General features: G+C 40.0%; 1 protein-coding gene across 1 annotated transcript; it reads left to right on the forward strand.

Moving 5' to 3' along the window:
- Window positions 1–2,518: 2,518 nt before the first annotated feature.
- fndc7a (fibronectin type III domain containing 7a) lies at window positions 2,519–10,712 on the forward strand. Its single transcript, XM_072362971.1, has 13 exons — window positions 2,519–2,555; window positions 2,781–3,038; window positions 3,412–3,672; window positions 4,194–4,451; window positions 4,548–4,799; window positions 5,795–6,049; window positions 6,720–6,977; window positions 7,268–7,525; window positions 7,851–8,105; window positions 8,242–8,505; window positions 8,609–8,638; window positions 9,327–9,363; window positions 9,997–10,712. The coding sequence occupies exons 1-12, from the start codon at window positions 2,519–2,521 to the stop codon at window positions 9,356–9,358; spliced, it is 2,418 nt and encodes an 805-aa protein (XP_072219072.1). The 3' UTR covers window positions 9,359–9,363; window positions 9,997–10,712.
- Window positions 10,713–16,662: the final 5,950 nt, after the last annotated feature.

The following is a 16,662-nucleotide window of genomic DNA, read 5'->3' on the forward strand; positions in this document are numbered from 1 at the left end:
GCCACCCATTCCGGTAGGAAAATATTCTTGGCATCAAAAGCAGGCCAGAGTTTTGGGAACAAAGAGCTGTTGTGGGGTAAAAAGGAACCAAAAAGGCGGAGCTCTGCTGTTATAGATTTGATGAAACTTACAGAGAGTCAGTATAGCAACGCTAACACAGGAAGAGTGTAGTCTCTCTTGGTGGTTCTGCTTAGCAGCATTTTGGCTCAACTGAAGGATCTTAGTCCAGGCCAGATGTGTGGACCAGTTTTTCAGCATCACTTTGGGACAGGGTGGCCAAGATCCATGTTATATTACATAAACGAAAGACTATTCACACACACTCATCCGTCATCAATCGTGAAATTAAATTAAATACAGTATGTGTACAGTGCACACTTTTATAAGTGTGAAAGAGTCACCCAAAGGTAGCTACTTAAAGCTTCTGATAGAGGACCCAGTTTTCTACAATAAAGTGGTTATAGACTAGATATGGGCTAGATAGTTTTTGAATATAACAACAGATACTCCTGCTTTCTGGTTACATTAGATTAGTTGATATGGTCATAGCAAAAATGTATTGATATTTTCAGATTGAAGCACTGCCATATCAGTAGTATTTTTCTTTCAGAAGCCCTGTTGGGATGGGATTATGATTATTCCCAAAACCTTAAAGTGACTGGGCAGAATGGAAACTGGACGATAGCTGCTCAAATCGTTCTTATCACTGGATTCAAAGACTGCTGTAACTTGTGCTGTTTTTGCAGTTTGAGGCACTATTCCAGAGAGTAGAGACAGGTCAATGCAACAGATGAGAGGTTCAGTAATTACACTGCTAATGTTTTTCACGATTTTGCTGGAAATTTCATGAGCTCCAGCTGAATTTGTAATGTTCATATTTATAATGATTTTATGAACTTTATCAGAATCAGTAGGCTTCTAATTTGGATTAGTACACAACAGGTAATGTTTAAAAGAGGCACTCTGAGGTAAGGTTTTCTCCAGTGGATATTAAATGATTATTACATTTTTTTAGTTTGTTTCTATAATTACTGATATAAATTCATATTACACATGTTTGCATTTTTTAAGTAGCGTTTATGCAATTTATTTTTGTGCTTAATAGATTTTAATATGTCGTTAGAGAGCCATGGATTTTGAATGGTTGTATTACATACAGTCATCACAGGAATGATCCTCTGATTGGATTCTGTCATTTCTTTAGTCAGAGAGTCAGATTCCATTCTGGAGATCTGTTTGATATGAGAACTAAAAGATTAATCCCAGTCAAAAAAGACTCCAAGGTTCATCTCGGTAGAACTGGAAACCAAGGTAATAACTTCCAGAGTAACTAAGGACCAAAATGCAGCAAACACCAACCAAAATTTAATAGAATGCAGCAGGTATATTTAGATTAAAGGTGTATTCATAATTACTCAAGCGTTAGCAAATCACAGACAAAGTCAATTTAAAAAAAAAAAAAAAAGCATCCCGAGTGAACCACAAGGGTTGAACTGTTGTTTAACTGTTTAGAGCGAGAAATAGGTAATCACTTATTTCAAGTTACCCATTGATGTAAGAAGTGTGTATTCCTCAGCTGGTTTGTCAGGGTAGTTTCTTTGATGGATATAAATAACTAACATGCAGGACACAGTCTCAACGCTTTTATTGAAATGAAATGGCTGCAAAACAAAACACACCAGTTTGGAATCCATTGTCCTTATCAACATCCTCATCTAACGAAGATGAGCTTCCATATCTCGCTCTGATAGGCCACGTAAACATCCCTGAGGGGTGGAGTTACAGCCTTGGGGCTCTTTGGTATTTTCTGAAACAATAAAGCACCTGTGGTCTCATCTGAGAGGGAGAAAGAGAGGAAACAGGAGGGAAAAGAAAAGTTCAAATTAAGCCTGAGCTGCTGCCCTGAAGTCACTTTGAGAAACAGCATCACACATCTTCCCCCCCAGGCAGAAAACCCCCAAAAGCATGGGAACAATGCAGTTAAGGATGCTAAAACTTCTGCTTTTACTCGTCTCTACAGGGGTAAGTTATGACAATTTATTCATATAGTTTTATTGATTGAATCACAAGTATTTTGACAATTTACCAACACAGAGAAGAACCTCATTGTGCAGCAGATGCCACTTTTTGCTATGTGTGATTTGGTGGATATTTCTACATCCAGATAAGAAACAGTGTATATAGGATGGATTTTTGAAACAAATGAACACAGGCTCTTTGAGTGTATCTGCTGTCAACGAGTGCGTGTGGCGGCCCCAGCCTGAGCTCAATAGACAAATTCATACCAACCTGAAAGAAATACCTGCGCTGAGCAGGCCTGAAATCTGTGTTGAGTGAAGGTAATGTGCAACCTGCTGCCTCTCTTGCTCTGAGAATATGATACAGGGCATAATTAGCTTCAGGATATAATGTGGAATACCAGCAGTTTGCGACCTCTGCAATTATGCCCTTGTCTTGAAAACACTATCTCCTGTCACTCATCATCAAGGTATTTTCTTGTTTCACTCATTAACCTGCTATGTTATCTCACTTTCAGATATGCACAGCTCAAAATGGTAAGTAATTCTCTATTTTTTTTTTTTGCTTTTCAAAGATTCTTCATGGCAAGTTCAAACACAGGGCATTATCTCCTAAAAACGCACTCAAATTATTCTGAAAACACCCCAAACGTGCACACTTTGCTTTATTTTCACCTAAAATCTCAATACATAATATTTCCATCAGCACTTAGAGGTCATTTTGAATTAACTCCAGCATTTCTTTCTCTTTATCTACCTCAGACATCACGCTGTCAGTGTTTACGGTCACATCAAAGAGTATGACTGTGCAGTGGAGCGGTCTCACTGGTGCCAGCTCCTACAAGATTACAGCGACCCCCAAGAACTCTCCAGAGCAGCCGGTCTTTGCTCAGTTCAGCGGCAGCACCGTGATGGGCTCAGTTAACTCTCTGTCACCAAACACAGTGTACACCATGCAGCTAGAAGCCATGGACAATGCCCTCAATGTCCTCAGCAGTGCAGAGGCTGAGGAAACAACAGGTCAGTAACAGAAGCAATTCAACCGATCAGCAAAATTTGATCGGTTGAATGAAAAAATTCAAGGAAGGAAATGATCAATTACTTATTCGTGAGTTGCTCTTATATTTTTAAAGTAACTCGTTTCCACAGCATTCAAATAATTGCACTTCAATGAAAAGTAGAACATTTAATTAATTAATTTAACATTAAATGAATCTCTTCACAGGATATGAATACAGTGAGGTTTATTATATCCTTATTTAGGTGAGGATGTGAGCTTCCCTCTACCATCAAAGGCCTGTCAGTTATACATACTGCCCTGAAACACAGCCCAATGTCATGCCATATGTTGTCATATTTTGACATCAGTATCTCTTTGTGATTTTCTCTGCAGCTCCTGATGTGCCCAGCATTGACCAGGCCTACTCCAAAAACAGCGACAGCATCACTGTTGAGTTCACAGAGGTTTCTGGGGCAACCAGCTACATCCTAAGGACAGAGTCAAAGACGGGGGATTTCTTCTCTGAGACCAACGTCACCGGCTCCTCTGGCACAGTGGAGCAGCTCCAGCCCTACACCGACTACATTCTGAGTGTCATGTCCGTCAACTCAGGGGGAAGAAGCCAACCGTCATACCCCACTGAGGCCAGGACAGGTACCAGTCCCTGACACGTCACACTCAGATACTGATCGAAGACAGATAAAAAATGTTTTACCATCAAGACAAACAATACTGTCACAACTTAACAGTCTTTTCAGTCCACTTTCACTTGTCCAGACAGTGCACATTATGAGTTTACTCAATAAGATAATCAATGTATGAAGCGTGAAATGCAGCCTTTATGTTGTTCCTGTCGAACAATAACGTGTTATCTCATTCCACCAGCAACAACAGATCATCGTTTCACTGTCCATTGTCTCGAATTTCTACTTGTTGTTGCGAAGGCAAGAGGGTGGAAACTTTATCCAACCTTCTGTACTGTACCATTTTCATAACATGAAAAGAGAAACCATGAGAACTGGGTTGTCTCTTTTCTTGAAAGTAAATGAATGAAATATGATCCCAGTAAAATTGTTTTAAAAAAAAAAGAATTGGCAAAGACAGGGTTGAATTAGGGAATATCAATGGAGTTTTTTTTTTTCAACTCATTGCTCTCTTCGTGACCTTGTTTCTAGTTGTAATGGCACCAAAGTTGAACAAATCCTCCCCCAGCAACGACACCATCTTTGTGACCTGGGCCCCAGTGAAACACGCCGTCCTCTACACGCTGTGCATCATCCGAGAGGGCTCCAGCACCCGCCTCAAACTGAACACCACTGACACAGCCATGACTTTTGACAATCTCGAAGCAGGAACTACCTACTGTATCAAGAGCACGGCCTGGGACGCTGAGGGGCGCACTGGTGATGACCTCACTGTCTGCCAGATCACACGTAAGCACCAGTTACGCTGACAAACATGTGAATTTAAGTCAGCACCACACAAACCTGATAAATAACTGGCTGGAAACATTCTGGTATCTCTTCCAGGTCCTCTAAGCCCAGATGTGACACATGTCCAAGTGACTCAAGGTCGCTCTCTTGGGATTGCTGTCTACTGGGTATCAGTGCAAGGAGCCAAGAGCTACATGGCTTGGACTTCTAATGGCCAAAACTGTTCCACGGAAAATAATTATTGTTACATCATACCCGCAGAGTGCGGCCAGAATCACTCTGTCTCTGTCACAGCTTACAACGACGCTGGACCCAGCAGCCCCTCACAACCAGCTGACTACATTACATGTGGGCTAATCACACACAACCACAGTCATGCGCAAGTTACTTACAGTCATACAAAAGACAGTACACCCTCTTTCAATTCTTCAAGGTTTTGTGTATCAGGTTATAACCGAAAATAATCTGTTCCTTATCAGGTCTGCAGCCTCAGATGAACAACATCACATGACATATTACACTGTGTCCTTATTCATTCAACAAAAACTAAGCCAAAATGTAGAAGGAAAGTGAAAACTTTAGTACAACTTTCCTGCTTCCATAGAGGGTAAGAAGATAAGTAGCAGCATGGCGCTACAGCCAAATACATTTCATTAACTGATCATCAGCAGGTGTGTGTTAACACAATGCCAAGGAGGAGAGAAATCAGCAATTATCTTAAAGAAGCAATTGTTGCTGCCCATCAATCTGGGAAGGGTTGTTTAAAAATCATTTAGAATCCATCATTCTACAGTGAGAAGAATTATTCACAAGGGGAAAACATTCAAGAAATTCAGCTGTCAATCTTCCCAGGAGCAGTCATCTGAGCAAGTTCACCCCAAGGTCAGACAAGGTGCAATGCTTGTAGAAATTGTGAAAAAAAACCTAAGAACGTCATCTGTTTTCTACAGGCCTCAGTTAGTATGTTAAATGTTAAACTTCAGGACGGTACATTTAGAAAAAAGACTGAACAATTATGGTTTGTTTGGAAGGGTTGCAGGAGAAAACCCCATAGGTTTGCCAAGTTGTATCTGAACTGAAAGACTTCTAGAACAATGTCATACTGACAGACAAGATAAAAACGCAGATGTTGATGTGACCTTGATACATACAACCTTAGAATTGAAAGAAGGGCAACTTTCATTTTCACATGACATTCGTCCTATCGAGATATTTTATGTTTAGAACAGTAATACAACATTTTGGGAAACATGCGTCTTTGCTTTCCTGCTGCAAGTAACTAGAAGTGTTCGCAAGAAAGCCAGTAAGTATATAATCCTCTCTTATATTCCTTTTTCTGACAGACCCCTGTCCCCCAGAAAACATCTGGGTGGAGGAGCCCACCGCCGGTAACTGCTCGGTGGTGTGGGAAGAAGTGCCCCTGGTGGAGTACTATGTGGCTTTTATAAAGAGGGACGATGGGACAGAGAAGTCATGCAACACCACTGAAACCACCTGCAGTTTTTTTTGCATGTGTGGCTACACCTACCTCACCAGCGTGTTCCCCTACAACCAGGCCGGCACCAGCCTTTACGCACACGTCCGCAACTACACCACCAGTGAGATCATAGCACCCTCAACTCTTCAAGTCACGCTCTTGTATAAAATGTGATATCAAACATCGTTATAAGTGTCAAGTACTTTATATTACATTATCATGTATAATTACTGTGCGCCACACCTTCTTATATGACCATTTTACCAAAAGAAACACCTTTCACCACCTTTTTCTTTTTATAACTGCTTTTTTCTTTTCTTTTATTCTCTTTTGTTTACTTTGTCACCGTATTCCATGGCTCAAAGGTTTTGGCAGCTTGCTCATAGATCTCAGATATGAACTTCCCTGAAATGTCCACCATTTCATTGTTTTGAGAATACGCTTTTTCAAGGAAGAAACTTTGGAATATAATGACGTTAAAAGCGCAGATGTAAGTCATACTGTATTAGGTGTGCCATCTCTTTTACTATAGCCCTGGCTGACCGGTACATCTTTGAGGGTAAATGGAACCGATCCATCATGTCTGTGGTTACATTTTTTGATCAGTGAAATGTTTCCTTCTTATTCTGCAGAACACAACTCAACAAAATAAGAAGTTTCAAATACAAGCAGCATTATGCCAAAAATGCTTTGATATGAATTTAAAAACTGTAAAATAGAGGTTCATTTACAAATCTTAATCATTTTTCCTATCTGCGCTTCTTCTTCCCCCTGCGTCGTCCCACTCCCAGTTCCTTGCTGTCCACAGGATGTTACTGTAAAGCTGGTTTCCACAGAGACTCTGGAGGTCATGTGGTCACCAGTCAAAGGGGCTGAGCTGTACGAGACCACGGCAGCGCAGACTAATGACATCATCCACTGCAATGACACATCACCAGTGTGTGCACTCTCAGATTTGACGTGCAACACGGCTTATTCTGTGACCGTGACACCTTGCAGCGAGTTACGAGGATGCAACCAGACGTGTACCCCCCACACACATGAAACAGGTATTGTGAGGTTACTTGAAAATACATTATAGATTAATGAAGAATGGGATTTTATATCATGAATTCACAATTATTTGTAAACACACACAAAATGAAAAAAGGGGAATATAAGCTTAAGTAAAGCTAAATTAAAGTTAAGACAGGTGAGACACATCAAAGTAGGCCTACTACGATACCCTAGAATGTATAAAATAAATAAATAAATGTAGAAATAAATTCTTACATTGCATCTTTTTGCATTTTTGGAACGACAACCTCTTTTTTTTTTTATCCTGCCTGCCCTGCTGTAGCTCCCTGCGCTCCGGAGATCCTGAACATGATGCAGACCGGCAATTCAACTTACAGAGTCTTCATCACCACACCCAACTCCCCTAATACAAACTACACCGTCGCTGCCACCGGACGCAACAACAAGCATACGTGCCAGTCGAAAAATAACTCCTGTGAGCTCACACAGCTGCCCTGTGGCTCGACCTATGAGGTCGTAGCGGTGGCCAAAACAGCAGTGGGGAGAAGTCTACCTGGATTCAGTAAAACTCTGGAAACAGGTACGACTGTACATTTTCTGACTACATTTTAAGTTCATACAGCCAAAAAAGTGCGCCGTTCAAACTTTAATAGAAAGCTTTAAAAAAAAGCTAATTTTTGGCCATGTGTTATCCCAGCTGTTATAAATCTCACGATTAGCTAAAAGACCTCTGCAGTCAAATTAGTTACCTTTTACGCTTGCATGGCTTCAGTCTAAATTTATCATCTGAGTAACTGAGGCTCCTCATAAGTTATTTGAACTGTGACACAAAACAAAAGCCTCACTAATGCAAACTCTAGCATGTAGGAAAACGTAGATTTTTGCTTTGTATTCTTTCTCCAAAGGTCCCTGCTGCCCCGCATCAGTTAATGTGACCCAGGTGACCCAGGCTATGACCAATGTAACGTGGTCACCCGGCAGTGGAGCTCGCTCTTACATTGCCACCCTGACATCCCCACGCGGACACGCCAAATGCCACACTCTGGATGCCCACTGCCTGATGGGGTGCATCACCTGTGGCACCAACTACAGCGTCCACCTGGAAGCCATCAGCAGCACAGGACACAAGTCGGAGTGCAAATACCACGGATTCTCATCCAGTGAGAACAAATACATACTTACAGACATTTAGCTATTTCAAAGAAAAAGCTTGGAAATCTGGAGTTAAGTCACAATAACAAATTTGAAAAAGTTAGATCATAAACATAAATCTAAAAAAAACATCCTCTGTTGTAGGTGCCTGCTGTCCAACAGGTGTCAAGCTCTATCGCCGGACCAATAACTCACTCAGGGTGTACTGGCGTTCTCCGGGCCCTCAGGCCCATAATCACACAGTAGAGTTGTATGGGACGGGAGCCAACTATACCTGCATCGCAGGTGCAGGCAGCATGTACTGTGATATCCAGGAGGAAACATGTGGGGATGTCTACACTGTCGTGGCGGCACCAGTGGGACAGCACGGGATCAAAGTCACCTTCTGTCAGCCCAGAACATACTCAGGTGGGTCATCTGTGAGCTCTGATATGATTAACAAAGCACATTCCAATTTGTGGAGACAATATAAGAGTCAGGAAACATTTGTTGATTTCTTTTATCTTCTCAGTTCCCTGTCCAGGAAGTAATGCTGGTATGGGTGAGTATCAACTGTCAACATTATGAGTATTTAGTTAAATATTAAATTTCTTGCCAATGGGAAGGTTTCCACACTTTTAAGGCTGTGCGATAAACATGAAGCTAAATGAGTTCCATAGTCACATTTTGTGTTCACATGTCACTGAGGCAACCAGAAAGATCACCATGAAGGTGGCAGCAGTGTTGGAAAAGAACACTTTTAGTTCTAACCATGATCATTTTTAAACCCTAACTAATTGTTGTTTTTACCTAAACCCAACCAGGAAGTGACAAGAGCGTTTTAGTAAAGTTTGAGATGTTACTGACTGAAACACTCATATGAGTCCTTTTTCTCTCCTGCCACTTGATGGTGACACTTTATAGGTGGTATTTAACAGTATAAAGAAATGAACTACTACATGGTGGTATCGTTTGGAGGACTTGCAGCAACATAATCGCATACAAGCACCGTCAAAGCTCACTTAGTGCTACTGTATATCTGGTTTGCTAAATCCTTATAATGGAAAAACCTGTCTCAGTTTTGTTTATTTCATCATTCACCATAAGTTGAGCCAATTAGGCCTCACTTGTAGCTTCATACTTATTCACTTTTGGCAAGAAAGTGAATAAGTTACCAACAACATTTCTTATGAATGTAATCCAATTATGAGCTTAAACTGTACTGAAACGTCTTCTTTCTCTCTCTCAAGTGATCTCCCGTGGAAGACGAAGTGTGAAGTAATTGTGGTAGGTTTATTATTACTCAACCACCATCCAGATCACGAAGATCACACAGAAACCACGTTACATAACAGCCTGAGACCAACGGCACACTTTCCTTCACATTGTGCTTGTCGATTGTGAAAGAAATGGATAAAAGCTGTTTTCATGTGACTCATCCATAGCATTGCCTCACAAAACGAAGGGTATCTTGTGACAGCATCATAAGCAGCCGTAAACTAGCTGTACATGGGTAGAACAATAGGAGGGAATGTTTGAGCGGAACAAAAGGGTGAAGGAGAGTGTTCGGGGACGGTAGATGCTGATCTATGTCTGCTTTTACCTCTGGGACTTTCACCTCTGTTAGATACCTTTTACCTCCGGGACTCGTTGGATACCTGTGATGGTAATGAGGAGAACGTGACTCAGGTAAAAGCAGATGGAGATCTGCTGCGGGAACGTGACTTGGACATCTCATTGTGTTTTTGTTGAGTGACTGTAAGATTAAACTCAGTAAACTAAGCTGCCTTCTGATTTATAGTGTAGAAAGTTTAACAAAGCATCAGGTTAGGCTGGTTATGAGCACCGATACTTCCATGATTTATAATAAACAGTTTTTCCCCAACAAGTCATCTTTTATATTTCTCTTTTGACTTACAGAGAACACCGTCCACCACCAACACAGCAACAAGGATATATGACTGTGTTCACACCAGTGGAAACTGTAAAGATCCAAGGCACACATGTGAAATATTTGACAAATTGTTCATGGAAATCTTATGACAAGAGAAAAACCAAAGCCATACAGTAGACGGTAAAAAGAAAGGTTCGGGGAAAAATTAACTGTGAACATTCACTCAGTACATTTGAAAATTATTTTTAGTTTTTGCTGCTTTCGAAGGAATGCATTTTTTTGCTGTAAATTTAGGAATTCGAAATATAATTTCAGTGAAACTTGATGTAACTTCAACATTTAACGACATCTGGTAAAAATGAACAAAAAGCAAAAGCCGACACATAAAAGTTTGGTGAATGGAAATGTAAAATCCATGTAACCTTTTTATTCTGGCAAATGGGTTGAAAATCCTCACAGCAGAAATCATTTAAAGGTGAAATAATATATTAGGACCTCTCCAAGTAGAAGACCTCCGTATGGCTGCAGTTTGACACGTCTCCTGTTTGGAGGCCTACAGTGAAAAGGGGGTCACCGTGAAAGTGGAACAGCAGGAATAGATCTCGTCTGCCTGGAGTCATGCATGCATGTCCTGTGGAAGATACATCTGATCATGTTGCTGGAGAAAGATTCAGTGTTACCGCCACTTTCACTGGATACGTTTGCTCCCACTTGACAGATGAAAGCAATAAAGCACAAAATTTTTGCATCCCAACATAAATTTGTGTGACTCCTTTTTTTAAGAACTAGAGACTCAGGTGTGCGGGTTTGGATACAGCTTCCAGAAACAAAATAATATGATAAATTCCTAAAGTAGGTCTCAATAAATCAGCGTAAAGAGCTGACTTTCAGTTGTATAACTGACCCACAAGCTTGGTATAACTGGGATTTAGTCAGCTGACGAGAGACACTCAACACTTGCCATGGCACCATTGTAAATGACTTGTCCTATTAAATATAGGTCAAATAAAACTTGGTCAGTAAAGATTTATATTAGATGCCCATTAATATGGAGTAGTTTGTACCACAGTTTAAAAAGCAATGAGAAGGTGAACATGAAGCCCCAATTTCAAAGGAAACACACACATGTATACACAGACCAGTGCACCACTAATCAGTTCATTACAATCAGATATAAGGTCCATTAAAATGAATTGGACAACATGAAATAAATGAGATTTTACTTTACAACGTTGAAATCATTGCAAGTTTCTAATTAAGTGCAGTGTATCATTTGTCATGACATCTTCTGATATCATATCTCAGATGATTAATCTTCTTTTAAACTTATAATGCTCTTTTTATTGTTTAAATTTCCATACTTTTATGCATTTACCTTTTTATAATGTAGCGGGGGGGCACTAGGACACAAGCACACTCTGCAAGGGGTTGACAGCTCAACTGATAAGAGGCTCATAAAGCACAACTGTCTCAGCTTAAATGCTGTGTATCTACTTTTTTTGCCCACACTTTCTTGGTGAGACAGACAAACAGTTTTTAGTATTTCCCAAAGGACCAAGAAAATTGCTGAAATGTGTGAGGAATTCTCTGAGAAAAAGACATTATTTGAAAGCTGTAAATACTTTTGGGCATTGGTAGTTCCTTTCCAGATGTGCAGGTTGTCAGTTTTTTTAAACCTGCATTTTTTTCCTTATAATAGTGAACTGAGTTCGCAGACAATGATTTCTGGAGGTGTTCCCGAGCCCATGCAGTGATTTCCATGGCAGAAAAAGGCCTGTTTTTAATGCCGTGCTGCCCGAAGGCCTGAAGATTGAAGGCATCTAAAACAGATTTTTCAGCCATGCCCCTTTTGCACAGAGAGTTCTCCAGATTCTCTGAATCTTTTGATGATATTATGTACTGCAGATGATAGAATATCCAAAGTCTTCACGATTTTACAAAATATTTTAATTCAAAGAGTTGTTTTTCTTTTCTTTTTTTACTTTTGCAGATTGCTGAACTTCTCACCTCTTCCCATCTTACCTCTGAGAGACGGCCTCTCTGAGGTGCTCTTATACACTCCAGTTGTTTCTCTTAGTACTACATATCTTTTAGCCATCCCAACTTTTTTTGATCCATCCACAGTTTTCTATGCCCCTTTGTGTCAAATTACTGCATTTTGCATTTGTTTATGTCTTACACAGCATCCTAGCTCTTTTAAAAGTGGTGTTTAGTCTTTCTTAAAAGTTGCTTTTCCACTCATCTTCTCTATAACCTGCTGTGCAGTTTATGCTGCCTGCTTCTTACTAAACGTGTTTCTTGTGTGTGTGCAGGTGTGTGACAGGATACCGATCCATTGTATTTCCCTCCGGAGATTTCAGGGGCGAGCGACCAAAAACAATTACTCGGCTGAATTTGTAAAACGTGCATGTGTTACCATTATTGTAAAAGACACACAGCCAGATTTCAGTGTGACTGTAACAGAAGAGGTGACTGACGGAAGAGGTGGAGGAAAGTATGGTACCTTTTGTAAGCTGCTCTCTTTGTTGAGCACCGCACTCGGCAACGTGCTATCACAGTCATTTATGTAACAGCCTCAGCAGAAAATAGCAAACTTATAAAAGCGATGCTGTTGTGAACAGGAAAACCCTGAAGCCACACAGTTTTGCCAGTATCGACGTTTTAACTTAATTCATGACATGTAGTTTCTGTCAGAGCTTTTTCAGTTTATTCAGTGATAAAGTTTGGATGAATGAGTTCAACCTTATCCAAGGCTTTGGACAGGTTTTCTTATTTTTGTTTAAACATTATACAGTGTAGCTGCAACTGTGTGGTTTTCATATTAGCCTTGGGTTTCATGTCTTCAGGAATGTTTTTTATAGGGACTAACAGCAATAAACAGCAGAAGACACTTGAGTTTAACATATTTAGTTTTATATGTTATTCTATTTTGTTATCATTATCATTACCAAGACATCTGTTCCCTCTTTATAGACTGCCTGCTGGTGTGGTTTTGTCAGTTTTAGGAGCACTAATGTTCTGCACAATCTCCATGTCTAAGGTGATGTGATGTTGGACCATACTGATTATATTGTTATTCAGTCATGTGTTAACATCCAGTTTACTTTTGAAATCATCAGCTACTCCTCTGCAATTTTGTCTTGAATTCAATTTTATAGAAAGTAATTATTTCATTAAAGTCATCAGCTATTGAGATCAGTATGATCTGAATATGATCCCACAAATAACATTTACATTCTGTGCTGTAAGGAGTGCAGTGAGACACATGTCAAGGATCTCTTCAATGCAAATGTCGTGGACTTCAGCAAACACTTAATCCATCATAGATTTTTATATTTTGTCTTTGATCATCTTTATTTCTATTTTCCTCAACCATTATGTTGATGGACGTAATATTAAGCTCACAACACAATGCCCACAGATATTGGCTTCTATAAACACAGGCCCTGAAACCCTTTTACTGCACAATGGTGCCTGAAAGTTTGTGAACTGTCAGAATTGTCTGTTTCTGCAACAACGGGACTTAAAACGTCACCTGATTTATACATACAAGTAAGTAAGAAAACAAATGTCATTCTGTTGTTTATGAAAAATAAATGATCCTCCAGCCCCACAGCAGCAGTGGACCCTGCTAAAACTGCTGAGGAAGTATTCAAAAGTACAACAGAAAGTCTCCTAAATATCAATCTGCTGGAATAAAGTCACCATGAAGTTGTTAGCAATGTAACGTCTCTGGATGCTGTGCTGCTGGAAGGACTTCCGCCTGTAACTCTGGTAATCTTTTATATCTGTTGGAGCTAACTGAGCTTTCCAAAGCCCAAGAAATGCCTGAACTTAAATCAAAATGAGTAGAAGGGGAGACATATTAGGATGCAGAGCAGGAACAAAATCGAGAAAAAGATGAACGTGTTTACAATCATTTCTTCTATTGATCTTCACTGAAAGTTTGAGATCACTGGCCGATAAAATGGACAAGCTTGGACCCAACAGGAAGATCAGGAAGAGACATGGCTGCAGGAACAACTCTTAACACCTCTCTACTAAGGCTTTAATCAGACAGAAACTGCAGACAAAGAGGTAACAGTGAAGGAAGAGGATTATAGTGCTTGTTAACAACAGATGATGTAATCCAGGACATGTCAATGAGCACCTCTGCACCTCAGATTTTTAACTGCTAGTTATGAATTCTTGTCTTCTGAGAGATATAAACTGTCACTTGCCAACACTGCATGTGCACTCATCAACGAAGATTTTGTCAAGCTACCAAAATAACACCCCAACCAACTGATGGTGACCTCTGAAGATTTCTAATACACCTTCCTCTCTGCTACACTTCAACTTTCCATATGCTTGTCATCTGATTTATGTTTAATTTTGGTATCATTTTATAGAAAAAGCATATCTTTGAATTAAAATTTATACTCCAGCCATATAAAGTCCCTTTGGGGATTAAAAAGTGTTAATTAATTGAACTGAATTAAACTGATTTGGCATAACCACAGGACGCTTGATGAAATAATGTCCAGTGACAAAGATTTTCCAAGAAAAATTACACCAATCCAGGAAGGACTTGTCGGGAACTTGCTTAAGTTCACCTTTCAGTCACAGTATCACACAAAAGAGATCAGATTACTTTACAGCAGAGCAATTCTGTTTTCAGAAAAAAAGACTGTTACAATAATACACTAAGTAATATACTATAGATTTTCAGAGTGTTATAGCTCTTGTTGAAGGTTGGGATAGTCCAGTACATATGTAGTCCTTTGTTGAGTCCAGAGCCATGAGAGAGATTAATTGAATATCCCAGGAATATGGAGGAAATGCAGTCTGAATGTGATAGGATAGGGGTTTGAAAGTACCCCCACCTCCACCCAACTTACCGAATACTGTACTTTGTTTCCTTCTCATGATGATAGTGAGCCCATGGGCATCCACCTGTCCTCGTTTAAGACCTGCTGATTGGTTCCCATGACACTGATGTACAATGCTCTGCCTGTAAAGGTTCCAGATGAGCTGCTGAGTACAGTTCTACCAGATAGTTGCAACATTGGGGAAGCTATACACTTACAGTGGATAAGATGTGGATGTTATATACATCATTTGCCCTTTTCTCTGTCCTACAGGTATTTAGATAGATTAGGCAATTTGTTTTCTTGGGCTTTTATTTTGTAATTGTCTCTGATTAATTCACTTTCTTTTTGGGTTTTTTTCAGACGCAACATGTAATTGTGGCTTCAGGTAAGTGTTCTGCTTTGTTTTTTGTTTGCTTTTTGCATCCATCAGCAAAGTTTTCACTCTCTCTCTTTTTTTTTTTTTTTTACTTTTTCTGCATCAACAATGCATAACATCTTACTGTGTTTGTGGAGTGAACAGATACATTAGAGAAACAGTTGATTCGTGTACCAGTTCAAATGAAGCCTTTGTCTCGAGCCAGTATAATGAATCTGTATGCTGAATGTTTTGGAAACGTACACTTGAGGTGCATTTAATTGAATGAAGACAAAAGTCAATACATATTGTACAATATTCTATTCAGAGCCAAATTAAACTAATGATAAGCTCAGTCTTTTTCCTCTCATTGTTCTCTCTGGACAGTATAAGTTTACACAGATCTTATGATACTTCAGAACATAAGAGTATTGCATTTGATGGTCTGTGCATTATGTTTATGATCTCCTCATAATACTTTGCTCCCTACAGAAACCCTGTTGCTCTTTTCTTTCCCTGTCCAGAAACATATCAAATATCTCCTTTCTCTTATTTTAGAATGTAATACACTGTCAGTGACATCTCCCTCTGCATCTACACTGAAAGTGATATGGAGCAGCCACCCAGATGCTTCAGTTTATGTTCTAGACTTGAGAATTGTGAACTCAACGAATATTGCCCCACTGATGGTGATGCAATCAGCGCATAGCACTCAGAGGCTAATACAGGGCTTAAGACCCGGACATGTTTATCAAGTCACATTGAAGGCCTTTGAGCTTTTGTATACTCCGTTGTGCACGGTTACTGAAATAGCCTGGACAGGTAAGAAGACAGATTTTGAAAACCTAACCCGTTACATTTCCCAGTGGAATGCCTTTGTTGAATAATGCTGATTTCTTTCGTTCAACATTTCCATAGTTCCTGCTCGATCTGAAATAACATCTTCCAAAGCAATCTCAAGTACATCTGTAAAGTTTGAGTGGTCGAGCGTGATGGGGGCGGACAGCTACAACTTGTTTGTGGAGGAGCTTTTCAGTGTTCCTGCAAAGATTTACAACCAGACCTTCACATCCCTGAGTGGACAAGTGGATGACCTGACTCCCGCTACAACTTACATCTGTTACGTTTACTCCTCCAATAGTGCAGGAAAAGGCGCCAAAAGTAACATCAGGACAGTCGTGACATGTAAGTGCACATGCAATAAAATGCTGGTTTTGCTACATTTTTTTTCACAAGTTGTTTTTTTTTAGAAACCTCCGGGCATATATGCATGCAAGCACAGTGGTGTTTAAATGGTTAACACTTGTATTCTCTGCCCAAAGTGGTGCAGCCACCAACTGGTGTGACTTTTGAAGTAACGGAAAAGAGCAAAGCCCGAGTGACATGGAACCCTGTCAACAAAATCCTGCTTTACCAAGTGACTGTGAGTGACAACGACAACCCTGAAAACACCCCAGTCATCAGGAACACCACAGCCACATTTA

The sequence above is a fragment of the Leuresthes tenuis genome, unplaced genomic scaffold (assembly GCF_036924035.1).
Source record: "Leuresthes tenuis unplaced genomic scaffold, fLeuTen1.0.hap1 SCAF_14, whole genome shotgun sequence".
Lineage (NCBI taxonomy): Eukaryota > Metazoa > Chordata > Actinopteri > Atheriniformes > Atherinopsidae > Leuresthes > Leuresthes tenuis.